This window comes from Mytilus californianus, unplaced genomic scaffold (assembly GCF_021869535.1).
Source record: "Mytilus californianus isolate M0D057914Y unplaced genomic scaffold, xbMytCali1.0.p SCAF_3, whole genome shotgun sequence".
Classification (NCBI taxonomy): domain Eukaryota; kingdom Metazoa; phylum Mollusca; class Bivalvia; order Mytilida; family Mytilidae; genus Mytilus; species Mytilus californianus.
This window is the reverse complement of record NW_026262679.1, coordinates 101,933,526-101,961,115: the sequence shown is the minus strand read 5'-3', so window position 1 is coordinate 101,961,115 and position 27,590 is coordinate 101,933,526. Positions and strand designations below refer to the sequence as shown.

The following is a 27,590-nucleotide window of genomic DNA, read 5'->3' as shown; positions in this document are numbered from 1 at the left end:
ATATCTGTGAAAATAAGTTGGTTTACAGTTATCTGGTAAAATTTGCAAACAGATGTATTTTATCATCTAATTATAATTATGTACTTCAATTTCATGTACATTTAAGTTAATTATTCTAAGAAATATAATCTACTGAGAAAATGATTGTGTGTTGAACTTACAATCTTTTCCTTTCTTCTTCTCTTCTTCCTTCTTCCACATCAAACTCAGTTCTTGTTGTTGCTGAAATAAAGCAAGATAAACCATTTCATAAATAAATTACGCTTGTTAAATGTCCACTGGCTAATATGTTAATATTGCAGTTATCAAGTAGTATTTTTCATCCAGAGCTATTCAAGAAATCCAGTAAATGTAATGAATGGGTTGGGTCACCATCACTTTTTATGATATCTCATCATGAGTAAAGTATTAAAAAATAAAATGTGAAAACCTCATTTAGAAAGATATATATTTTAAAAACCAATCATTTTCCTTCAAAGGTTATTTCACGTGGTCTTCCACACCATTTGGCGTTCTAAAATTTATGTGAACCATTTCAGGAAAAGATCCTTGATTGCATTTCAAGCAACATGTTGCTGAATAACAGAATAGTAACACCTATTTATGTCTTGCATATAACACACAGAAACATTTCCGAGATTGTACAACAACAAAAATCCTCTACAGGACTCATTAAAAATAACTTGATCACTTAAAATAATTAAACTGTATAGGTCCAAGTTACCACATTTACTGCAATCAATGAAAACATCTGGAGTAACCTTCATTAGGAAAACCTATTTGTAAAAACATAACGATGGCCAAAGGTGTATTATTCATGTATAGATGGTACCAGGGTTCTCAAATAGCGTTGAAGCAGCCGAACATTGGGAAACCATTAATGTAAAGATATAATAAAAATCCAGGAAGCCAGGTTTCTAAATAAAGACTTGAAGTATGCAGCTCAACTGACAAATGTAGTTGGCACATCTGGAATATACTGCATTGTTGCTAGTCACTCACTTTTTGAAACCTTTTGAGCTACCTCTATTTGCCTGAGGGAGTTTTCACTTAGTATTGGTATAATTCAAAAACTTTGTCACAGATATAAAACATATATATCAAAATTCAGGCTCAATACCAAGCATTTATACTACTGAGTATAAACAGGTAGTTTCTTTTTGACTAATAGTCAACTACCAATGCCATTGACACAAAGGGAGGTAAATGAAAATACTTTTTTTGAAATTTGCTGTATTTGATGCACATTTCAAAATTTCCTAAACCTACATCTCAAATATACTTGTGTATAAAAGTATCAAATCAATTATCTATCAATTCTTGGAATGTTAATGGAATGTTTAAAAGAATAAGTGGTAACAGAGTTTGTAAACTAGATGATAATATTATTTGTCAAATTATGACTGCAGATATTGTTTGTTTTTGAGAAACACATATCCCCTCCAAAGAGATTTTAAGCTTTGATGGTTATTAGTGTTTTGTAAACTGTAGACACTCTGATTCAAATAAGGTTAGAGGTGGTTTAGCTACTTTTTTTTAAGAAGGAAATATTTCCAGGTTTAAAATTGACTGATAAATCCATGGATGATATAATGTGGTTCAAACTAGACAAGAGTTTTTTCAGTTTTGATAGAAATGTATATCTATGTTTCCTATATGTTCCTCCTTCAAACTCATCTTACACAATAAGAACAAATTTTGATAAACAAATTTTTGAAAGACTTGAAGCAGATATTGCAAAATATAGTATTTCGGGCGACGTTATTCTTATGGGAGATCTTAACGCACATATTAACTGTAAAGAATTAGATTTCATAACAAATGAAGTAGATGACAGTTTGGACAACTTTCTTCCAACTGATTATGTTGCAGATAGTGTATGCAAATTTAGAAATACTCCTTAACGGAAGAATGCTGGGTGATCTGAAAGGTGAAATCACTTCCTACAATCATAATGGTGTGTCTATTGATGACTATTGTTTATTCTCATCTGAATTTTTACTAAATATTGTCAATTTTAGTATTGGTCAATATGAACCAACTGTCTCTGATCACTGTCCAATCTCAATTACCATACTATCTCAATAAGAAAAGGAGTCATTTGATTATGTTAATATAAAAATAAGAAGATGTGGTATGATTGCCAATGAGACAACTCTCCATAAGAGACCAAATGACACAGAAATTAACAACTATTGGTAAGCCTACTCTTACAAAAGTTAAATGGACTAATAAATGAGAAGAAATTTTTAAGTCTAATATGTTGAAATTTTACTTTAGAACCATTAACTCTGAATTAGATAATTTAACCCAAAAAATGGATGCAAATAATACATTTGATTCCACTTTAACTCAACGTGTTAATGACACAGTCTCGAGTATATCATCAATATTGTACAATGCTGCTTTTTTAAGTAAGACTAATAAAACTCCTGTTATAGCCAGGAGAAATAAGCGTAGAAAAATAAAAACAAGAGTGCACACACTGAAATGTCTCGCCTACCATACTGACCATTGATTTTATGTTGATAGTTCTAAATATAAAGTTTTACAAATATTACATTAACATTTATGATCCTAGAAAATGAGGTCAAGGTCAGATAAAGCAGGCCGGAAATACATGTACATCTTTAATACAATCATTCCATACACTGAATATAGACCACTTATTGCTTATAGGATGCACTTTGTAAATACAGCTGTTTCTCAAACCACGCCACTTTTGGGGAGATATATAATATTCATAGATATGTTAATTTGTTAATGTACTGGTTCCCATTTATGATCTCTGTGTTTCATCTCATAGAGACATCACTTGGGAATGTAACCAGTATAGAAAAACATGGTAGCGCCTAAATTTTAATTCTTAGGAGGTCCAAATATGAAGGTAAGGGTAGTATAGAATTTTAGTATAAATTTAAACTCTTAGAAGTTCAGGGCACATAAATGTTGAAAATATGCCGCACAGCCCTATATTTTGACCTTTGAATAAAATAGTAGTGCATATAAACTTTCCGTTCTGGGATAATATTTTTCACGAAACTTCATAGTAAAAGTGTCACAGTTTTAGCCGCATAGGGAGTTCCTATGGGAAATTGCATTGTCTATATTTACAGAATCGCAACCTATATAGGGTTAAAAAATAGAACATACAGAATTTCACAAAATCTGGTTTATCGCAGAGATTTTAAAGAATTTAACTCAAATATGAAGTTTTATAAATATTTCATGAAGATTGAGAAAATCCTGAGCCTTAACTATGATGACTCAGCAAAAATTCACAGTTTACAGTATGCATGGTTTACTTAAAGCCCTGAATTCAAAATAAATTCATAATATATGCCTATTTGTGATTTAAATTGTTTAGAAGTGCTTATATTTACTATTCTCAGTCATTGGAACTCATTGATCCTTCCTAAATAATTTTGTTGGGTTATTTTTGTCCTGTCGATAACCCAAAAGTAAGCCGTAACACCTAAATGTGTTTTTTTGTGACCGCGGCATTAAAAAGTACAAGCTAGAATTACAAAAAGACCTCAGTAAAACTTACAATAGTGTGTTCTATCCTAAATATATACTAAATATTCCACACTGCTAGAAACAGGGAAAATATTTAGGAAATGTGAGGCCCCAGGGGGCAAAAAACAGAAAAAAATGCCTACCCTGGGTCATAAAACAGATAATTTAACTTGTAAATCCTATGATTTTATTATTTTCAAGGTCTTTTGTAAACAAAACAATAACTGTGCTGGAAAGTAATGCAAAAATAAGATGTAAGCAGTCATTTCTATCAAACTTTTAGTGAATTTAGGCATTAGACTGATATCTTCTTAAATACAACTTTGCAAATATGGCTTTGTTTAGACACTTCTAGTTCATATATTAACTAACTTATGTTAGTTATATGGTAAGAGATGATACTGTTGTGACAAGAATTCTTAACTGACCATTTGAGACAGAAATTGTGAACTTTCATTGACAAATAGGCATACAGTAAGATGTGGACTGGAGACACAGGCAGGCTTGGATACTTTGTATAATCTTGAATGTTGGAATGATTAACTACTAAACAATACATTTATAGTATTCTAAAATGCGTTCAATTTTTTATCAGAATAGTTTCAAACATGTTTTAGACATTTCATGTCAGAAAACATGCACATAGGGTAAGCTGGCAATGATTAAAGTCTTGTTTTCAAATTCTTTAAAAAATTGAAACAGGGGTAGGGGTATAAAATGTACTGTAAAAGGAAACTTAGAGTATATGCAGTGATTTCCTTAAGGCTATAATTCTGATAAATAAGTATTGTTGTGAGAAAAAGTGTTTTTAGAAGGTTTTCTATTTGAATAAATGTTTGTATAGGTTGCACTTTGTAAATACAGCTGTTTCTCAAACCACGCCTCTTTTGGGGAGATATATAATATTCATAGATATGTTAATTTGTTAATGTACTGGTTCCCATTTATGATCTCTGTGTTTCATCTCATAGAGACATCACTTGGGAATGTAACCAGTATAGAAAAACATGGTAGCGCCTAAATTTTAATTCTTAGGAGGTCCAAATATGAAGGTAAGGGTAGTATAGAATTTTAGTATAAATTTAAACTCTTAGAAGTTCAGGGCACATAAATGTTGAAAATATGCCGCACAGCCCTATATTTTGACCTTTGAATAAAATAGTAGTGCATATAAACTTTCCGTTCTGGGATAATATTTTTCACGAAACTTCATAGTAAAAGTGTCACAGTTTTAGCCGCAAAGGGAGTTCCTATGGGAAATTGCATTGTCTATATTTACAGAATTGCAACCTATAGTATAAAAGAAACACAGGACCAAACGATGGAAATTTTATATTGACCAATGAACCATAATCAAAGTACTGAAGTACTGAACATCGGATGACCGCAGGTTCTTGTGGATGGTCAAAAGCACATGTCACAGAAACAGATCACATCTCAATACCTGAAACTGAGGTTAATTACAGAGATTTTTTTTCTTATACAAGTTCGTGCTTGGAAGATGAATAAATGACAGGAAATTCAACCTCACCGTAATAACTATTATATTGTAGTGATACAAATCAGTATACCTGGGACTATTATACTAATATAATAATAGTTCCAGAGAATACACTGGTTTGTTGTTATATATTATATTAATATTACGGTTGCATGTATATATAATTTTCATCTATTTGTATATCATACTATTCTACTATTATTATAGTGTAATGCAAGTGCATGGTGGACACTCTTCTGTAAAAAAAAATCAAAGTCTTAAAGGCTGTAAAAGCAATTGCTGCCATGTTAATGTTTTGTGGACTTTTATTTTTCATCCATATATATAAGAATTAAACCTGACAGGACAGGAGTGTTGACTAGTGAGAAGCAAGACGGTTTTAACTTTATATCAATATAAGACTTTAGCAGGAAATCATTTTAAATATGTTTTATATTTTACAAGGAGACAACAAGTTTACCAGGCTAAAGTTGGGGTTAATTATACATGTGCTGAAACATATAACTGAAAAAAAAATCATTATGGATTATCCCCTGGTAGTGTTTGTAACTGGGCAATAATTTCCTTTATTGATTTAATTTTAACCATTTTCATAATTAATTTAAATTAACCATTCAGTTAAAACATTTCAACTTTCCAGACGCTAATGTTGAAAAACGGGACAGAAATAAAATATCTTACAAGACATAAACATGTAAAAAATAAATATATATTTCAGCTTACTAAAAATATTTTCATAATGTTACTTTGACATCATTTCTTAAAACTAAGTCCCAAACATAATTGCTCAGTTGACATGTGTCATCCTCATGCGATACGAGATAACTATAATTCTGATGCAATCCCGAAAAGGGGGGTCATCACAAACAAACATGACATTAAATTGTCATTATACGAACTAGAACAAACAGCTCTATGTTGCTTTGATATTTATCAATTTTCAGGAAACATGTGAAATAAATTTCAGGTCCATTTCATTATAGTGCCTAACAAGATTGTGTGAGGTAGACGAAATTGACCTTAAAACGATCGTATTGTCTTTTGATGTCCAAAAATAGGCAGATCTGACATATACGGACTTTATCTAATGACTAAATAAATTTGGGATTTATTATTATTATAATATTCTAATGAAACTGAAAATTGTATTTTTTTTTAGGATAAACAACAATTTTACCTGGCGTAGCCGTTCATAAATGTTTTTCTGCATTTATCTTCGAAAAATGGCGTATTTAATGGAATAGAACGTTAATACAGTAAACTTTCTCTTTTTTCTCTGCAATAGGCTATCAAAAATAATTTATCTAATGTGTATGTGGAAAATTATGTGAAAAGATAAAAAGTGGCAATTGTTACCTTTCATACCTTAAGTTTCGTTCATCTGATTCTGACCAATGCTTATATACTAAATATCTATTTAGGGGACGACCATTTGATATTCTGGGGGGGGCCAGGAGGATTTGTTTTGGATCGGTTATTTATTTTTGTAAACTAAGAGGACAGATTATCTATTTTCTGCACTATTGAAGCAAGATTTTTCATTTTCATTAAAGCAAGGGACTGATTATTTATTTTCACAACTATATTTATAATATTCGAAAACATACAATTTTTAAATTATTTGTTTATTATAAATAAGTCATGTATAGTCAAGTCATTATGTACCATTTAATCAGAATTAATTATTATCCTCTGCAGAAATGAATCTTCTATATTCCCCAATGCATATACATGTATTGCATACATACACAGTATTAAAGTTTGGTTGTAACTAAGGCTCTTTTAAAAGTATTGCCAAACATGTTTCGCCGAGCGGAGCGAGGCAAAAATTTTTTTTAAGGGTTTTTGAACCGCTGAAGGCCCAAGAAGCTATAGAACAAATGATGCAAAATCATGCATTCTGGGTGTTCCCCAGACCCTTTCTTAAACTGAAAATGCAAGTTCTGTTTTAATAATTTTATGACAATATTTTGGTCTCAAAGCAAAATCACGTTATAGATTCAGTGTAAGACTTAAGTTTCTAGGAACAACATAAATAGACAAATATGCATGATAAAGCAAAAATGTAATTCACATAGTTAAGTCTGTGGCTGCTGTGTTTTTTTAAACTCATGATCAAGTTAATAATAAAATTACTAAATTACAAAATGAATGCAACACTAACAGAATACAGAAGGGCAATCAATGAACAAAAGACAAATACATAAGAAACATTGATCCCGAAAAATCAGGGGCTACGTTTGAGGGAGAACAGAACTTGCTTCTTGCAAGGCACTCACGGTGAACACAATTTGATATGGAGACAAGCGTTTGGTTTTGAAATTTCCTACATGAGGCATTTGTCTCAATGTAGTTACGGCCCTGATTTAACATGTTTGATAAAAGTGAGTATTTATACTTTTATTATTAAAAGATATGGGAAGTGTTTCCCGATTTTTTTTTGGAAAAAAGATGAATTTATGAAGAATCTGGTGCCATCTCATACTTTTGATTAGACCTGCTGAGTTATTTATTTTCAATACATTGCAAGTCAGGTAATTTATTTTCAAACTACCACAGAACAAACCATTTATTTTTGTGATTATCAAGGCTGAGTTATTTATTTTCAAAATCCTCCTGCCCCCCCCCCCCCCCCCAGAATATCAAATGGTCGTCCCCTTATATGCCGCTATTATTGTTGTTGTTACCAATTATGTAAATCAATTGTATCTGATTTTATGCCCTTTATGGGCCCTGTAATTTGGGAAATAAAAAAAAAATCTATTCATTGATAAAACGTAATATGGACTGGTCCAGTGTCCAGTTTGCAGGTCATTTAATTTTCTGTACACATTCATGCACGCTCTGATTTAATCAATATACTCGTACGAAAAAGCATGAACAGTTTAAAGGTAATCTAATAATAACTTAATCCAATCAAATTGCATAAGATTCAATAACAATGTCAAGTCCACATCATAATGAGTAATAGAGGTAAACTGGGTAGGGAGAAAATGACAGATATTTCAAGTTAATATTTATGCAATAACGAATTAAAATTTGTCAACCAAAAGTTTTGCTACAATTTCAAAAACATGGCGTTCTGTATGGGTATAGTTTTCGGATCTTTCATTAGCGTATTTAAGGCTATAAAAAGTTTGGGCTTCAAAAGTTCACACAATTATTGACTTTATACAGAAAATTCGTCCTTGTAAAACATTTAATAGTTCACAAATGATACGCGATTTTAAAGTAAAATTATTTCTTAAAACACTGCAAAAAATTTCATTCATATTGACAGAGACATATGTCTCTGATATTGATAAAGTGGTATCGTCATAAAGTGCGTTGAAATGAACAGTGGTATAGCAAACATCGAATTCCCTCACAAAATGTTATCACACACTACAGTAAGGGGAGTCAGTTAAGTTTGTCTATTTTTAGATACTATACAGGTAATCTTTTGACTACGTATACAACCTGTGTGACCTGTGTAGTGATTTTGATTTTACGATAAATTCATGAATGAACGATAATTTTATGAATGAACATGAGCACCTGACCTCTTTCTTAAACACCTATTAAACATATAAAACCGTATTTAATAAGGAGATAATTCAGTCAAATTTTCAGTACTAATCAACAACTGAAATGATTCCATTTTTTGATGAAACATCGTACGAACGGAGAACGGAATCGCAGGTATAAAAATGCACTTTTTTCCCTTGTAATGACCGCGGATCTATAATTTTTATAGATCGGTTGAAATCCCAAAACTAATTTGCATAATGGAAATTTAGGCGATAGCAATACATCGGAGTGACCTCAAGGTCATCCTCTGTAAAAAATGAGGTCAAGATCAGATGAACCCTGCCAGACAAACATGTACACCTTAAAATCATTCCATGCATCAAACAGAGTTGACCTATTGCTTATAGTATCTAAGAAACAAAGTTAAACAGGAAAACTGAACATTGACCAATGAACAATGAAAATGAGGTCAAGGTCAGATGACACCTGCCAGACAGACATATACAACTTACAATCATTCCATACACCAAATATAGTTGACCTATTGCTTAAAATTTAAGAAAAACAGACCAAAACACAAAAACTTAACATTAAGTAATGAACCATGAAAATGAGGTCAATGTCAATAAAACTTGCCAGGCTGACAAGTACATCTAAGATATTTCCATTCACCAAAATATAGCTGACCTATTGCATACAGTATTAGAAAAACAGACCATAACACAAAAACTTGTCAGGCTGACAAGTACATCTAAGATATTTCCATTCACCAAATATAGCTGACCTATTGCATACAGTATTAGAAAAACAGACCATAACACAAAAACTTAACATTGAGCAATGAACCATGAAAATGAGGTCAAGGTCATATAAAACCTGCCAGACTGACATGTACATCGTAAAATATTTCCATACATCAAATATAGTTGACCTATTGCATACAGTCTTGGAAATACAGACCAAAACTTTTACCACTGAGCCATGAAAATGAGGTCAAGGTCAGATGAAACCTGCCAGTTGGACATGTACAACTTACAATCATAACATACACAAAATATAGCAGACCTTTTGCTTATAGTATCTCAAATATGGACTTGACCATGAAAACTTAACCTTGTTCACTGATCCATGAAATGAGGTCGAGGTCAAGGGAAAACTGTCTGACAGGCATGAGGACCTTGCAAGGTATGCACATACCAAATATAGTTATCTTATTACTCATAAAAAGACAGAAATTAACATTACGAAAAATCTTAACTTTTTTTTCAAGTAGTCACTGAACCATGAAATGAGGTCAAGGACAATGGACATATGACAGACAGAACCTTCATATCATAAAGCATCTAAATATAAAGTATGAAGCATCCAGGTCTTCTACCTTCTGAAATATTAAGGTTTTAAGAAGTTAGTTAACGCCGCCGCTGTAATGATAGTCTTAGATATAAAGTATTATATCATAAAAAGGAATTAAAATAAACTCATAAGAAAAAAATATAGACAATTTAGACAAAAAATGATAATTATAGATTATAGATTCAAATAATAACTGTTCAGATGATTTTTGGAGAAATATTAAAAAGCTTAAAAAGGAGAATTTCAAAAATCCTAGCTCTAACATTCAATTTTAAGAATGGTTTGAATATTACATGGTGTTGAGGAATGGTGTAATGATAACAATATGTTCATCAATAAAAATAAAACAAAATATATGATTATTGGAAAAAAGCAAAAAGCAATGCCACATTACAATGTGAGTTGTTTAACTATTAACAATCAAGTGATACAATCTTCCACAAGCAAAAGTCTCTTAGGCATTAAAATTGACCCTTCCCTCACATGGACAAACCAAATTGATTTGATCTGCTCAAAAATTTCATCTAGGCTATATCTACTATTAAAGATTAAGAAATTTCTAAATCTAGACTGCAGAAAATTATTCTATAATGGTTATATTGCCACTAATTGATTATTGTTGTATAGTGTGGAGTAGTTGTAGCAGTGAGGGTTTATCATAATTCTTTCAAATGCAAAATAACAGATCATTTATTGAAATCAACCTGTTGAAAAAATATTAAAAACTGATTACATCATCAAGTTTATTTTTTCATAACATTTTATCAAGTTGTATTGAACATTATTATCATACTTGACTTTTATACTAATGTATGCAATGTATATGTTTGCATTTTGTTTGTGATTTTTTTTTTATGATGAGGGCCTCAGGGAAGATTAGTTATATAGCTTAACTGAGTAACCCTCTTAAAATAAAGTATTGTTGTTGTTGTTGTTGTTCTAATAAACTGATGTATATTATGATAAAAATGTACTTAATGATAAGACAACTTATACTACTTTTAAGGATTTTACAAATCTAGAGTCAAAATATTGGTCATTGGCTACCATTAAAATTCAGATTTAATTTGCAAAACTTTAATTGGAGTAAATAAAACAGTTGTCAATTTAGCAGTACTAGCTGAACTTGGTATACAGTTTTTATAGAAGCTTTAAAACTGTCAATTGGCTTCTGGTTGCATGTGATAAAATCTGGAAATATTTGTTTACTTAAAGATGTATTTAGTTCAAACCAGCAATTATCCACTGGGTTTGCAAGAAAGATTGAACAGTTACTTGCTACATTAAATTTTTCACATGTTTGGGAAAATCAGGATATTTTTTCAAATTGTGTTTATTTTATGCACTTCAAACCAAACTTAATGATAGATAATATCTGAATTGTTGGAAAGAAAATATTTTTTTTGATGATAAATCATTAAAGTGTAATAAACTCAGGACATATAGACAGCTTAAAGACAATTACATACTGGAAACCTATTTACTTAATGTTAAGCATTGACAAAAAAGTAATAGGACATTTTGCCAAAATTCGCATAATTAATAGTGTTCTTAAAATTGAACAAGGCCAACATACTTAAACTCCTTTAGAAGAAAGAATCTGCCCTTGTGTCTTTTAGAAGTAGAAGATGAGTTTCATTTCACTATAAAATGTACAAAACTAAATACGATTAGAGAACAATTATTTTCTTAAATTAGTGAAATAGTTCCCTCTTTTTTAAATATGACTGATGTAGCAAGATTTAAATTTTTGTATATGTGTGGTGCGAATGAAGTGACTTGTACAATTCTAGAAACGGATTATTAAGTAATAATCAATAAATAACTGTGTAGTACCACCTCCTCAGCAGTGATTAGATTATAAATATATAAATATATTCGATTCCTAACATCACTGAAGAGACATTAATTGTCGAAATCTGGATATGGTGTACAAAAACCTTTGCACCTTTTGTTTGAGGTATACCATCTTTTCCGCAAGTTTATTGTTTTCTATTTAGTATTAAATTTATAATTGAGATCCATTTATTACATCAGTGATCCGTTTATTTGGAAATCGCCATTGGCAGTCAGCAGGGTTTAAGAACATCAGTTGTTTGACCTGCTAGTCAAATGCGTTTTGTTAAAATATACTTTTTCACTCATTTGGTCTTTTGGAAAATGTTGTTTGTGCTGTATTTAGACCCCTCTACCAAGAAATTTGTTTTGCATGCACACGTATAAAAATTGCGGTTTTTATCCAACCCAATCATAGGATAGAACGTTGTTTTCAATTTAGACTTGTAAATATATAATAATATATATTACTTTCTCTAATTCTTTGGCAATTTTACCCTTTTCGGACCCATTGTATAAAAAAATTTAATCAACGTGTGGTTACCTATGATCTCAGAAGATGATTGGCTGAGTTTAAGTGATGAATCAAAATGTGCTAACAGGTGTTAATGAAATTGACAACTTTGTGGTATGTGAAAGGCACTCGAAGGGGATTTTCGTTTATCAAAAATAAAAATTTATTTGATAATCATTAGAGAAACAGATTCTTAAATAGTTACTCGTGGATTATGATTTATCCAATCTCGATAGTTAAATTATCAATTTTAAAGTCCTCGCTGAGGCTCTGACATTAAAATTCAATAATTTAACTATCTCGATTGAATAAATCCGATAATCCACTGGTATCAATGTAAGAATCTATATGTAACAATATTTCCTTTTCTTTTTTCTTTTTTTAATAATGGAGGGGATATATATACAAATTAATATATATATATATTGTATATAAATGTTCACAAATATGTGACCCGCCATGACATTTCCAGGCTTATGGAGGTAGAACGTCATTGTTAGAAAAACACCGTTAACTATTATATATATCAAGATTCAATTGAATAAGTATTTGTGAAGAAGAGATAAACACTTTACCTTGGCTTTTTTTTTTGATAGGACTGAACTATTCATCATATATAAGTTCTGAAGAAGTTTTACGTTAACGTTATTGTTTGAAGTGAAAAATATTTGAATTTACATATAAAATTGATAAAAAAAAATCAAAATTCTCTGCTCTATAGATTTTCCTAAAATATATCCGTAACAAATGCACCGTTTCAAATGCATATATGAGAACAACTACTTATAAACTGTTACGCTTCGCATACTATGTGGTGTAAAGACATGCATCATAAATCTAAGTTAAAAGACAAATTAAATAAAATGCTCCGCAGGGCGCAGCTTGATACGACGGCAGAGGTCGAACCCTGAACAGTTGGGGCAAGTATGGACACAACATTCAAGCTTGATACAGCTCTGAATTTGGATTGTGATTAAATATTTGACACAGCATAGGTTACTGACACAGAATGAATGTGGTCTAAGAACTTAAATTTTTTTATTAAATTGGACATTCACCTATTATGGTCCAATATCCAAAATCTAAATACATGGTTAGATTCAGCATATCAAAGAACCCCAAGAATTCAATTTTTGATGAAATCAAACAAAGTTTAATTTAGGACCCTTTTGACCTCAATGTGGACAAAGTTGATAATGGGGCCCAAAAATCAAAAATCTAAATACATTGTTAGATTCAGCATATCAAAGAACCCCATATATTCAATTTTTGTTGAAATCAAACAAAGTTTAATTTTGGACCCCGATTTGGACCAACTTGAAAACTGAGCCCATAATCAAAAATCTAAATACATGTTTAGATTCAGCATATCAAAGAACCCCAAGAATTCAATTTTTGTTAAAATCAAACTAAGTTTAATTTTGAACCCTTCGGACCTTAATGTAGACCAATTTGAAAACGGAACCAAAAATTAAGAATCTAACTACACGGTTAGATTCGGCATATCAAAGAACCCCAAGAATTCAATTTTTGATGAAATCAAACAAAGTTTAATTTAGGACCCTTTTGACCTCAATGTGGACAAAGTTGATAACGGGGCCCAAAAATCAAAAATCTAAATACATTGTTAGATTCAGCATATCAAAAAACCCCATATATTCAATTTTTGTTGAATCAAATAAAGTTTAATTTTGGACCCCGATTTGGACCAACTTGAAAACTGGGCCCATAATCAAAAATCTAAATACATGTTTAGATTCAGCATATCAAAGAACCCTAAGAATTCAATTTTTGTTAAAATCAAACTAAGTTTAATTTTGAACCCTTTGGACCTTAATGTAGACTAATTTGAAAACGGAACCAAAAATTAAGAATCTAAATACACAGTTAGATTCGGCATATCAAAGAACCCCAATAATTCAATATTTGATGAAATCAAACAAAGTTTAATTTTGGACCCTTTGGACCTCAATGTGGACCAATTTAAAATCGGGGCCCAAAATCCAAAAACTTAATACACGATTAGATTTAGCATATTAAAGAACCCCAAGAATTCAAGAATAAAACCCCATTGAAATTGGTCAAGAAATAAGCAATTAATACTGTGCAATTGAATATTTCTTGCTATTGCGCAATACTGTACAATTGACAATTTCTTGCTATTGCGCAATATTGTGCTATTGGATATTTCTTGCTATTGCGCAATACTGTGCAATTGAAGATTTCTTGCTATTGCGCAATACTGTGCAATGAAAGATTTCTTGCTATTGTGTAATACTGTGCAATTGAAAATTTCTTGCTATTGCACAATACTTATTATATAATAATTTACACATTCTGTTTGGTGTGTATCTCCTACCATATCATTATTATTTGCTTTTAAATATAAATCAGATATAACCAACTTAAAATGGAAAATTTTAAAAGAAAAAAAAAGGAAAAAAAAAAAAATCCCCCCCCCCCCCCCAATTTTTTGAAACCCCTTATGATTCATCACCCCCAAACTCAATCCCAGCCTTCCCTTTGTGGTATGGTACCTTGCAGTACAATTTCAGAGAGATCCATACACTTGAACACAAGTTATTGTCCTGAAACTAGAAAAATGCTTGTTTTTTCCCCCTTTTTGGCCCCTTATTCCTAAAATTTTGAGGGAATTACCCCCAAAATCAATCCCAGCCTTCCCTTTGTGGTATGGTACCTTGCAGTACAATTTCGGAGAGATCCATACACTTGAACACAAGTAATTGTCTGGAAACTATAAAAATGCTATTTTTGGCCCCTTTTTGGCCCCTTATTCCTAAATGTTTTGGGCAATTACCCCCAAACTCAATTCTAGCTTTCCCTTTGTGATATGGAACCTTGTAGTTCAATTTCAGAAAGATCCATACACTTACACACAAGTTATTATCATGAAACTAGAAAAATGCTTGTTTTTTGCCCCTTTTTTGGCCTCCAATTCCTAAAATTTTGAGGCAATTACCCCCAAAACCAATCCCAGCATTCCCTTTGTGATATGGAACCTTGTGGTACAATGTCAGAGAGATCCATACACTAACACACAAGTTATGTCTGGAAGTTACAAAAATGCTTATTTTTGGCCCCTTTTTGGCCCCTAATTCCTTAACTGTTGGTACCATAACCCCCAAAATCAATCCCAACCTTCCTTTTGTGGTATTGAACCTTATGGTAAAATTTCACGGAGATCCATTCACTTAAACTTAAGTTAGAGTGCGAAAACCAATGTGTCTTTGGACGACGCCGGACGACGCCAACGTCATACCAATATACGACCAAAAAATTTTTAATTTTTGCGGTCGTATAAAAAGTAATTTTAAAAGCTTTCTTTGACAAATTTTATACTTAACTTCATTTCAAAAAGTTTAAATTACATTTTCTAAAAGAGAGCTAAGAACTGTTTGTATTGTAGTAAATTTAATTCGTTTGAAATTTATATTCAAATACGCTGTTGGGATATTACTAAGCGGCAATAAAATACAATAATTTTGTATTTCATAAATTAGTGCCTTCGATAATAAAAAGTCGTCATCGAATAGTCTCATTATGCCGATATTCAAAAAGACTCATTTCTTTGTTATACAACAAATAGGTCATAATAACATGACACAGTTTTTTTGTTTCAGTATGTCCTAGATAAATATACAAAACGCAAATTTTAGACAAGGTATCCTCATAAGCCTGGAATTGGCTTGTCACATATAGTTAACAGTGTTTTTCTCACAATCACGTTCTACGGATCTACCTCCATAAGCCTGGAAATGTTGTGGTGGGTCACATATGTGTTTGTATGTTTATGTATAGCCAATGTTTATTGTCAAATTTGGTATCAATCCTATAATTTTTATACGACCGCAAAAAAATTTTGCGGTCGTATATTGGTATGACGTTTGCGTCGTCGTCCGGCATCGTCCGAAGACACATTGGTTTTCGCACTCTAACTTTAGTTAAAGTGAATGGATCTCTATGAAATTTTACCATAAGGTTCAATACCACAAAAGGAAGGTTGGGATTGATTTTGGGGGTTATGGTACCAACAGTTAAGGAATTAGGAGCCTAAAAGGGGCCAAAAATAAGCATTTTTGTAACTTCCAGACATAACTTGTGTGTTAGTGTATGGATCTCTCTGACATTGTACCACAAGGTTCCATATCACAAAGGGAATGCTGGGATTGATTTTGGGGGTAATTGCCTCAAAATTTTAGGAATTAGGGGCCAAAAAGGGGCAAAAAACAAGCATTTTTCTAGTTTCAGGACAATAACTTGTGTGTAAGTGTATGGATCTTTATGAAATTGTACTACAAGGTTCCATATCACAAAGGGAAAGCTGGGTTTGAGTTTGGGGGTAATTGCCCTAAACGTTTAGGAATTTGGGGCCAAAAAGGGGCCAAAAAACAAGCATTTTTCTAGTTTCCAGACAATAACTTGTGTTCAAGTGTATGGATCTCTCTGAAATTGTACTGCAAGGTACCATACCACAAAGGGGAGGCTGGGATTGAGTTTGGGGTGATGAATCATAAGGGGGTTCAAAAAATTGGGGGGGGGGGGGGTTGTTTTTCCTGTTTTTCCTTTTTTTTTCTTTAAAAGTTTTCCAATTTAAATTGGTTATTTCTGATTTATATATAAAAGCAAATAATAATGATATGGTTTGAATAGGTAAATTAAAATTTTTTAAGTTCTTAGACCACATTCATTCTGTGTCAGAAACCTATGCTGTGTCAAATATTTTATCATAATCCAAATTCAGTGCTGTATCAACATGATCAAGCTTGAATGTTGTGTCCATACTTGCCCCAACTGTTCAGGGATAGACCTCTGCGGTCGTATCAAGCTGCGCCCAGCGGAGCATTTTATTTATTTTAAACCTATAAAATATCTTATCTTATCTTATCTTATCTGTTATTTTCATATCAATACACATGATACATTTTTACCAATGAAAATCCAGAAACAACTTTTTTCCTACAAGAAAACCTCATGTAATTAAGGTGATAGTATAAGGTTAAATAATGCTGTTAAATTCTTTCCTTTATCGGTGTATTGAAGTCCATATAAAAATGAAATCCATAAATGGTAGGTACTGTTTTAATCAAATCTGTATTTCTAAAAATGCATTAAAGGATTTGCTGTTGATTATTACTTTATTAGAATAGAAATAGGAAGTATGCAAAGCCTTTATAAACCAGCACAAATCAGATGTAGCTCTTTACAGGAAACATGAGTCCTTTCCCAAACCCCATACAATGTTGTGTGTTACTTACGGCCAACGCCGTGTCAAAAATAAAAAAAACTCACGAAGCTACTTAGTAAGCACTGTTACTTCTATAGGAACAAGCCATATAGATTCAATAAATCATGACTCAGTGACAGGGCTATATAATATCCATGCTATGAGATGTGCCAATGGGAATACAACAGCATACCAAATATCATTGACTCAAAATAGTGGTTCCCCATAAACTGACCTAATAACAAATTGTTGACAACACTGTCCCCTTTGCTGGAATCATAAGGCGTATCTGTCACCTCAGAAACTTCAACGAGGTGACAAAAAAATATAATTGAACTAAAAAAAGTTATGTAAAAATGTTGAAGTTCAACAGATTGGGGCAATGGAGAAACTTCAAAGTTGAAAAGATATATATCTGCAACGATTTGTTGCAATCTACTAGTACATGTACTTCCATATTGTGTATTTGTATCCATGTTATCTTTGTAAACATTAGATGTATACTATTAATTGTCTTGAATTAATGAAATAAATATAGTTATTTGTTTAATACTACATGTACTATTGATGCAAATGGATTGGAATAATAAATATGTCTTTCAGCTTTGCTCAATGTTGAAGGCCATACAGTGACCTATAGTTCCTAACTTCTACATCATTTGGTCTCTGGTGGAGAGTTGTTTCATATGCAATCATACCACATTCTTTATATACCAGGTTGACAATACATATGCATGGTACAATATTGAAATGAGAAAACAAGATATAAATCGCAAACTTGGATGACTTGAACCTGGAATAAGTTGAAATATATATATATATATGCTACTAGGATATTTTACAACCCTTTTACAGAATTTAAGTACTAGCTAGGACATAAATAATCAATATGGAAAATCTCTTTTTTTTTGTAAAAACTTATCAAAGATACCAGACTGGTAATTTGGTAAACCAGACACACCATTAATTGTCTTTATAAGACTCATCAGTAGCGCTCCAATAAAAAACAGTTGGAAGGTCAATCACCTTAGTTCATCTGGGAAATGCTCCAAGCACCAACACAGAGCTGTGGGCACAGAATTTTTGCTTAAAATTATAAAATATACTTATTCATTCATTCTTTTTTTAAATTAAAAGCCATAATCAAAAATATTTGAGAGGGGAAAATACAGGTTCTCATTGGGCATTACTAAGATAATTAACTGAAGCAATGAGCCTGCAAGAATTAATTTTGCACTTAATTGACTGCAAGTGTAAAGCATGAATGGGAAAAAAGCTTTGAGTGGGGAAAAATGCATGTTCTATATAAGCGTTATGGCCATAATTTAGCTGAAGCACTATGTCTGTAGGCATTTTTTGCACTTTTGATTGTTGGTACGTCTTACCTTCCTCCTCTGTTATAGATAGGTGTGGTTGAAGAATCCAGTTTGAGGTTGCTATGACGACAGATATAATATAAGATAAGAAGATTATTTTGTTTGAAAAAGATATTACTGTAAATTCAGAAATTATTACGATGTTTTCATTATTGCGAAAAATGCGACAGGGTTATAATCGCAATAATTCAAACTCGCATTTTGAAATTTTTTATATGAATTAAACAGGATTTTTTTCAATATCGCAAAAAATAAAATCGCATTTTAGTCTAAAATGACAAAATCGCAATAATAAATGCACGCAATAATTTCTGAATTTACAGTAATAAAAATTGGTGTAAGAAGATTTAGCGTATGACCCTTTGGTGGCCTTGGGATGTTTTCTGCTCTTTGGTCGGGTTGACATTTTGAGACATTCCCTGTTTCCATTCTCAATTTTATATGTGCTTGTTACAAGTAAATTTGAAAGAATTTTGCTAATGTTGCTGAAGACTTAGTGATCTTGTGGCAAAATGAGCACAACATGATTCAGAAAAAATCTTGTAGATGTTAATTGAAATTGCTGGTGATATGGAGTGATATGATATTATTACACTGATATCACTCTGATTTATAACTCTGTCCTATTATCTCTGTAGAATATATACAGAGAGATGATTCAGAGTGAATCTCCTACATTCACCAGCATTCACTGTTAAAGAAGAGTAATTTTTATCTGAATAACCTTGTTTGTTCTGCTCCAAAGCTCATTGATGAAGATCATTCATCAGCAGCTGTGTAAATTTTTTAGTCTAGAGCTATTTCAAGTATTGGATTTATTATTTATCTTGAAAGTACTTTGTCTTATGGATTTTGTGGGTATAAATGAACCAGGGATTTAAGATGCAACAAAATACAAATTTTCCTAAAATAGGTCATTGTATGTAGAATCTGTTAAAACCAAGAATTACAACCTTTACTAAACCCATTAAAATGTGTACCGGTATCCAGAAAAATAAATGACTCCACAGGATCATTTAGAAATCAAGAATGTAAATAAAAAATGAATGAAAAAACAGACGTGAGAATCGCATAAAATCTTTGACCAGGGATACATAAAACTTAAATTATTAGAAGAAATTAGATGAGAATCTAAGAATAAATTTACAATTTTGAATCATGCAGTGTCTGGCCCAACTGTCCTTCATATGTTGATAATATTTTTAAAATAATTATATGAAAACAGGTTATCACCAACCATCTTTTTCTTGCAACTACTTCAATCACAAGGAAAAATTTCCTAATTTAGCAAAATATTGTAATATAATCATGTCTTGCCACCAAAATGGTTGCTTACATGAAATCAGTTCTAAAAAGAATTTCCAACAAAACCATGCATAGAAAAGTGTGCATTAAATTATATCAGATAGCAGACATAAGCATGGTAAATGGTAAAATATATAAACAACATAACCTGAATATCAAGGGGACTAAAATACATTAACAACATAACCTGGATATCAAGGGGACTAAAATATATTAACAACATAACCTGGATATCAAGGGGACTAAAATATATTAACAACATAACCTGGATATCAAGGGGACTAAAATATATTAACAACATAACCTGGATATCAAGGGGACTAAAATATATTAACAACATAACCTGGATATCAAGGGGACTAAAATATATTAACAACATAACCTGGATATCAAGTGGACTCATCTACATTTATGTGGCTGGTAACCAAACATTAGCAATATTTATACCTAAATGAAAAGGAAAATTACTTATCTACACTAATGCTGACATGACAGGTAACTAAACCTTAGCAAAGTAACCTGGACTACAAGGGAAAGAACTCATCTACATTTATGTTCACATAAAAAATGGTGACTGGTAACCAAACCTTAGCAAATTTACATGAACCTTGATAACAATGGAAAGAACTCAAATACATTTCAAACTTACCAGCTCTGTATGACTGTTGTCTTTCTGGGATAGCATCAATATCTGTAAACCTTGCTTCTTTCTGAAATAGAAAATTTTTCATTTAATTCATCCAATGAAAATTAGTTTAATGTGAGCCATGTTTGTAAATATATCTTTATTGCTAAATTGCTCCAAGCTGTATAGGATGTTGTCGTTACAGACCAGCATAGCGTCAAAATGAAGTTTTTGAAATTAGCCATTCCTGCTTTTCTTTTAACCACATGATATTGAAGTCTTAGAGCTTTGACTAGGCCCAGATGCAAAATAATGTGCTATTTAGACCAACTTCACAATGCCCATGTGAAACATGTTTGTTTTATGTTTGTTTATTCCACATTGGCTAGAGTTATAGGGGGAGGGTTAAGATCTCACCAAACTTGTTTAACCCTTCCACATTTATGCGCCTGTCCCAAGTCAGGAACCTCTAGCCTTTGTTAGTCTTGTGTGTTTTTCAATTTTGGTTCACTTAAGTGTTTTGGAGTTAAGTATGGCGTCCATTTTGCTGAACTAGTACACATTATTGTTTAGGGGCTAGCTTAAGGTGCGGGATTTTCTTGCTGCTTTGGAGACCCATAGGTGGCCTTGGGCTGTTTTCTGCTCTTTGGTCAGGTTGCTTTCTCTTTGAAACATTCCCAGTTTCCATTCTCAATTCTACTTGAGTACAAAAGTTTTTTAGCATGTATTAATTTTATATTCAAAAGTCAAATAATAGCTTCAAGTCTTTTAATAATTGACACATTGATACTAAATAATTAATTTGAATAAACTGCTTTGCCGAGCGCAGCTGGATACGAGCGCAGAGGTCCAACCCTGAACAGTTGGGGCAAAAATGGACACAATATTCAAGCTTGATACAGATATAGGTCTGAATTTGGATTGTAACTAAATATTTGACACATTATAGGTTTCTGACACAGAATAAATGTAGTCAAAGAACTTGAAATTGGTTGTATGATTTGAATTTATATTCAATTGAAGAATTCTTGCTGTTGTGCAATACACTGTGCTGTTGTGCAATACTTAGTAAATCTGTTTTCAGACTATATACAAAGAATTAGCAAAATAAATTGACAATTTCTTAAATCTTCAGGAAATAAAAATTGCCCCCCCCCCTCCCCCCCCCCCCCCCCCAATTTTTTTATGCCCCCCCCCTAAAAAAAAAATATTTGAAGAAATTTTCTTTTTGTAAAATGTGGTACAATTTAAGAGACATCCTTACACTTAAACACAAGTCATTGTCTGAAAACTAGAAAAATGCTTGTTTTAGACCCTTTTTGGCCCCTAATTCCTGAATGGCTTAGGCAATTACCCCCAAAATGAACCCCAACCTTCTACTTGTGGTATTGAACCTTGTTGTACAATTTCAGAGCAATCAAAATACTTATACTGAAACTAAAAAAAATGCTTGTTTTGGGCCCCTTTTTGGCCCCTAATTCCTAAACGGTTGGGACCATCTCCCCCAAAAACAATCCCAACCTTCCTTTTCGTTAAATTTCATAGAGATCCATACACTTAAACTAAAGTTATTGTCTGGAAACCAAATGTCTTTGGACGACGACTCAACTACACATATGTTAAACTCGTTTAAACCTCTGTGTGAACGCGACCTAAGATTTCAAATTAACTGACCATGGCTGAAGAGACAACAATTTTCATTTAAATAAAAAATAACTCTAGAAAATATGTGTTTAATCCTATAATAACACATTAAATGTATTATCAAAAGGTCTTCCTAGGAAATCGACAAAATTAAACAAGAAACTCTCAAGAGCCTGTGTCGCTCACCTGCATCTTCAACAATGGCAACTTTTTTGTAAAAATCATCAATAGACTCTATTAAGGGTTAACTGACAATTTCAGTCATGTTCATGTATTTGTAGATCTAATCCTGCTATTCTTTTTTTTTCTTTTTAAAGTTTCTATTCATCTATAACTCCAATAAAGATTCGACTGAAGATTTCTGCCATTACAGCTTATTTGTGGATCTTTTCTTGCTGATCATTTGTGCTACTTAAAGTTTCTATCTATCTATTACAGTTTTCAAGATAATAGGCAAAAAAGGGAAAATCGTCATTAAAGGTCAATAACTTCAATAAGGAGTCAATTAACAATTTCGGTAAACTTATTTGTAGATCTTGTCTTGCTGATCAATTTCCTGTTTAAAGTTTCTATCTATCTAATATTGTTTTTAAGATGTTAGGCAAAAATGAAAAAAATGGTAATAAAATGCTTCGCTGGGGCGCAGCTTGATACGACCGCAGATGTCGAACCCTGAACAGTTGGGGCAAGTATGGACACAACATTCAAGCTTGATATAGCTCTGAATTTGGATTGTTATTAAATATTTGACACAGCATAGGTTTCTGACACAGAAAGAATGTGGTCTAAGAACTTGAATTTTTTTAATTTACCTATTATGGTCACATAATCAAAAATCTAAACACATGTTTAGATTCAGCATATCAAAGAACCCCAAGAATTCAATTTTTGCTAAAATAAAACTAAGTTTAATTTTGGACCCTTTGGACCTTAATGTAGACCAATTTAAAAAACGGGACTTAAAATTAAAAATCTAAATACACGGTTAGATTTGGAATATCAAAGAACCCCAATAATTCAATTTTTGATGAAATCAAACAAAGTTTAATTTTGGACCCTTTTGACCTCAATATGAACCAATTTGATAGCGGGGCCCACAAATAAAAAATCTAAATTCATGGTTAGATTCAGCATATCAAAGAACCCCATATATTCAATTTTTGTTGAAATCAAAAAAAGTTTAATTTTGGACCCCAACTTGGACCAACTTGAAAACTGGGCCCATAATCAAAAATCTAAACACATGTTTAGATTCAGCATATCAAAGAACCCCAAGAATTCAATTTTTGTTAAAATCAAACTAAGTTTAATTTTGGACCCTTTGGACCTCAATGAAGACCAATTTAAAAAACGGGACCCAAATTAAAAATCTATAAACACGGTTAGATTTGGCATATCAAAGAACCCCAATAATTCAATTTTTGATGAAATCAAACAAAGTTTAATATTGGACCCTTTTGACCTCAATACGAACCAATTTGATAGCGGGGCCTACGAATAAAAAATCTAAATACATGGTTAGATTCAGCATATCAAAGAACCTCATATATTTATTTTTTGTTGAAATCAAACAAAGTTTAATTTTGGACCCCAATTTGGACCAACTTGAAAACTGGGCCCATAATCAAAAATCTAAATACATGTTAAGATTCAGCATATCAAAGAACCCCATATATTCAATTTCTGTTGAAATCAAACAAAGTTTAGATACTGGACCCTATCTTGGACCAACTTGAAAACTGGGCCCATAATCAAAAATCTAAACACATGTTTAGATTCAGCATATCAAAGAATCCCAAGAATTCAATTTTTGTTAAAATCAAACTAAGTTTAATTTTGGACCCTTTGGAACTTAATGTAGACCAATTTAAAAATACAGGACCCAAAATTAAAAATCTAAATACACAGTTAGATTTGGAATATCAAAGAACCCCAATAATTCAATTTTAGATGAAATCAAACAAAGTTTAATTTTGGACCCTTTTGACCTCAATATGAACCAATTTGATAACGGGGTCCACAAATAAAAAATCTAAATACATGGTTAGATTCAGCATATCAAAGAACCCCATATATTCAATTTTTGTTGAAATCAAACAAAGTTTAATTTTGGACCCCAATTTTGACCAACTTGAAAACTGGGCCAAAAATCAAAAATCTAAATACATGTTTAGATTCAGCATATCAAAGAACCTCATATATTCAATTTTTCCTAAAATCAAACAAAGTTTAATTTTGGACCCTTTGGACCTTAATGTAGACCAATTTGAAAACTGGACCAAAAATTAAAAATCTAAATACACTGTTAGATTCGGCATAACAAATAAATAAATGTGATCAAAGACTTTACAAAATCTAATGCGCCATACTGTGCAATTAAAGATAACTTCTTGAAATTTTTCAATATTTGAAATTTGAAAAAAAAATAATATTTGAAGAATAATTCTTTTTAATTTCTGAAATCTGAAATGAGAAAAAATTGACCCCCCACAAATTCTTTTTATCCCCCCCACCCTTTTTTCCCCCAAAAAATTATTTCCCTCAAGATATGGTCATAATCTCAATTCAAATTTCCAATGGAGTTGGCAACCATAATTACCCATTTAAATTTACCATAGTGCTAACTTAATCTATTTTATAATAGAATTAAAAATATAGTGTCAAATCTTTCATATGGATTTTTTTGTAAAAAAAAAAGATGCAACATTTGCAGATATTTTTACTGGTCTTCCTTTATAAATATGCATTTCTTTAAACATAATTTAAAAGCAGTGTAAGGGAAGTAACCAAAATGTTGTATTTGGATTACCTCTCTTACACTGTTTTAAATTATCTTTATTGTTCATTAACCATTACTCTATACATAATTTAAAAGCAGTGTAAGGGAGATAATTTCAATGATGTATTTGATTTATCTCCCTTACACTGCTTTAAATTATGTTTTGTACTAAAGTATTTGTCCATTAACCAGGACAACCTTGTTTTTCCCCCTTTTTTGCCCCTAACTCCTAAACGGCTTGAGCCATAACCCCCCAAAGAAAATCCTAACCATCCCTTTGTGGTATGGAAACTTGTAGTATAATTTCAGAGAGATCCATACACCGTTCCACAGTTATTGTCTGGAAACTAGAAAATGCTTATTTTTGGCCCCTTTTTGGCCCCTAATTCCTTAACTGTTGGTACCATAACCCCCAAAAATCAATCCCAACCTTCCTTTTGTGGTATTTAACCTTATGGTCAAATTTCAAAAAGATCCATTCACTTAAACTAAAGTTAGAGTGCGAAACCAATGTGTCTTCGGACGACGATGCCGGACGACGACGACGCCGGAGACGCCAACGTCATACCAATATATGACCACAAAATTTTTTTGCGGTCGTATAAAAATCATTATTATATAGAGAATATCATATGGCTTTTTCAATATCACATCCTATCAATCCGAGACACCAATATAATCCCAAGAGCTCTGCTCGAGGGATTATATTGGTTGAGGGTTGATACGGTGTGTGATATTGAAAAAGCCATATCATATACACTTTATTATATACATATACCTCACGTAGCTGTTTTTTATGTGACATGACGTCATACAGGTAAGGAGGTTTGAAATGACGTCATACAGATTATAGGTTTGACATGACGTCATACAGATTAGGGGTTTGATAAAGCCTTTGCAACAGTGACTGCAATCGATGACGTGACCTCATACAGATTAAAGGTGTGATAAAGCCTTTGCAACCGTGCTGATATCGATATCATCACGGGTGGCTGATACAGCACGCTTGCCAATGATTGTATTACACATACAATTTATCTGTATTTACTACCAAGTATATAATAAAGGGCAATAACTCTAATATCGAGTCGACTAAAGATTTTGGGCATGTTTGACTTATTTGTAGATCTTGTCTTGCTGATCATTTTTCCTATTGAAATATTCTGTCTATCAATTATTATTTTCAAGTTAAAAGGCAAAAATGAAAAAAAAAGGTAAAATTTGTCATTTAAGGGAAATAACTCCTATAATAAGTCACCTGACAGTTTTGCTGTCAATGAACAATTGGTAGAGATTAACACTCTGAACATTTTTGCCCTGTCAGATTTTCTCTATTTATAGACAAAAATTGGATTTTGCTCCTATGTTTTATTTTTAGCTATGTCGACCATCTTGGTTGGCAGGCCGGGTCATCGAACACATTTTTTAAACTAGATACCCCAATGATGATTTTGGCAGAGTTTGGTTAAATTTGGTCCAGTAGTTTCAGAGGAGAAGATTTTTGTAAATGTTAACGGACGATGATGGCGCCGGACGCCAAGTGATGAGAAAAGCTCACTTGGCACTTTGGGCCAGGTGAGGTGAGCTTAAAAGACACCATGTAAACTTTGCAAATTTCAATCTACCACGATTGAGGGAATGTGGTTAAATAGAAATTATCTGATGCATACACTACACTCATCCCAAACATCACTGACTTATCATAAGTGACTGCTGTTCTAACAATCTTGTCACGAACTTTAAGAATTGACTATACCACTATCATTTTTGGAACAGCTATAGCTAGGTCTCCAAGTCCACAACAAAGATGAGATATCAACTGATTAAGAGTCTAAAACAACTCCAGATATCAACTGATTAAGAGTCTAAAACAACTCCAGATATCAACTGATTAAGAGTCTAAAACAACTCCAGATATCAACTGATTAAGAGTCTAAAACAACTCCAGATATCAACTGATTAAGAGTCTAAACCAACTCCAGATTCAACTGATGAAGAGTCTAAAACAATCAAGATAGATCTCAGATCTCAGATATCTGTAAATATTTGTTGTCTCTAGAATGTGGAAATCTTGAATTGTTAATGAATGTCCATGAGCCTCATGTGGTAAAGTGGTTGTCATTGTTTGTTGTGTGTAGAATGTGGAAATCTTGAATTGTTTATGAATGTCCATGAGCCTCATGTGGTTGTCATTGTTTGTTGTGTGTAGAATGTGGAAATCTTGAATTTGGCTTATGAATGTCCATGAGCCTTATGTGATAAAGTGGTTGTCATTGTTTGTTGTGTCATAGTTGTTTTTTGTTTTATGTTACATGTAGAAACCGAAATAAGACTTTAAAGGGGCATTAGCTGTCAAATTCATGTTCACGGATCATCGTTTTTA

At 32.1% G+C, this 27,590-nt stretch overlaps 1 protein-coding gene across 2 annotated transcripts in view; it reads right to left on the bottom strand.

The window, feature by feature from the left end:
• Positions 1 to 27,590, bottom strand: part of LOC127735567 (uncharacterized) — an 81,044-nt gene that overhangs the window by 26,590 nt on the left and 26,864 nt on the right. The window contains exons 7-9 of one of the 2 annotated variants that reach the window (XM_052245804.1): positions 20,809 to 20,869; positions 18,864 to 18,914; positions 162 to 222 (exon numbers count right to left, since the gene is read on the bottom strand). In XM_052245804.1, coding sequence (XP_052101764.1) covers positions 162 to 222; positions 18,864 to 18,914; positions 20,809 to 20,869 — 173 coding nt within the window. The remainder of the gene's footprint in view (positions 1 to 161; positions 223 to 18,863; positions 18,915 to 20,808; positions 20,870 to 27,590) is intronic. The other variant, XM_052245805.1, reaches the window with a different exon arrangement.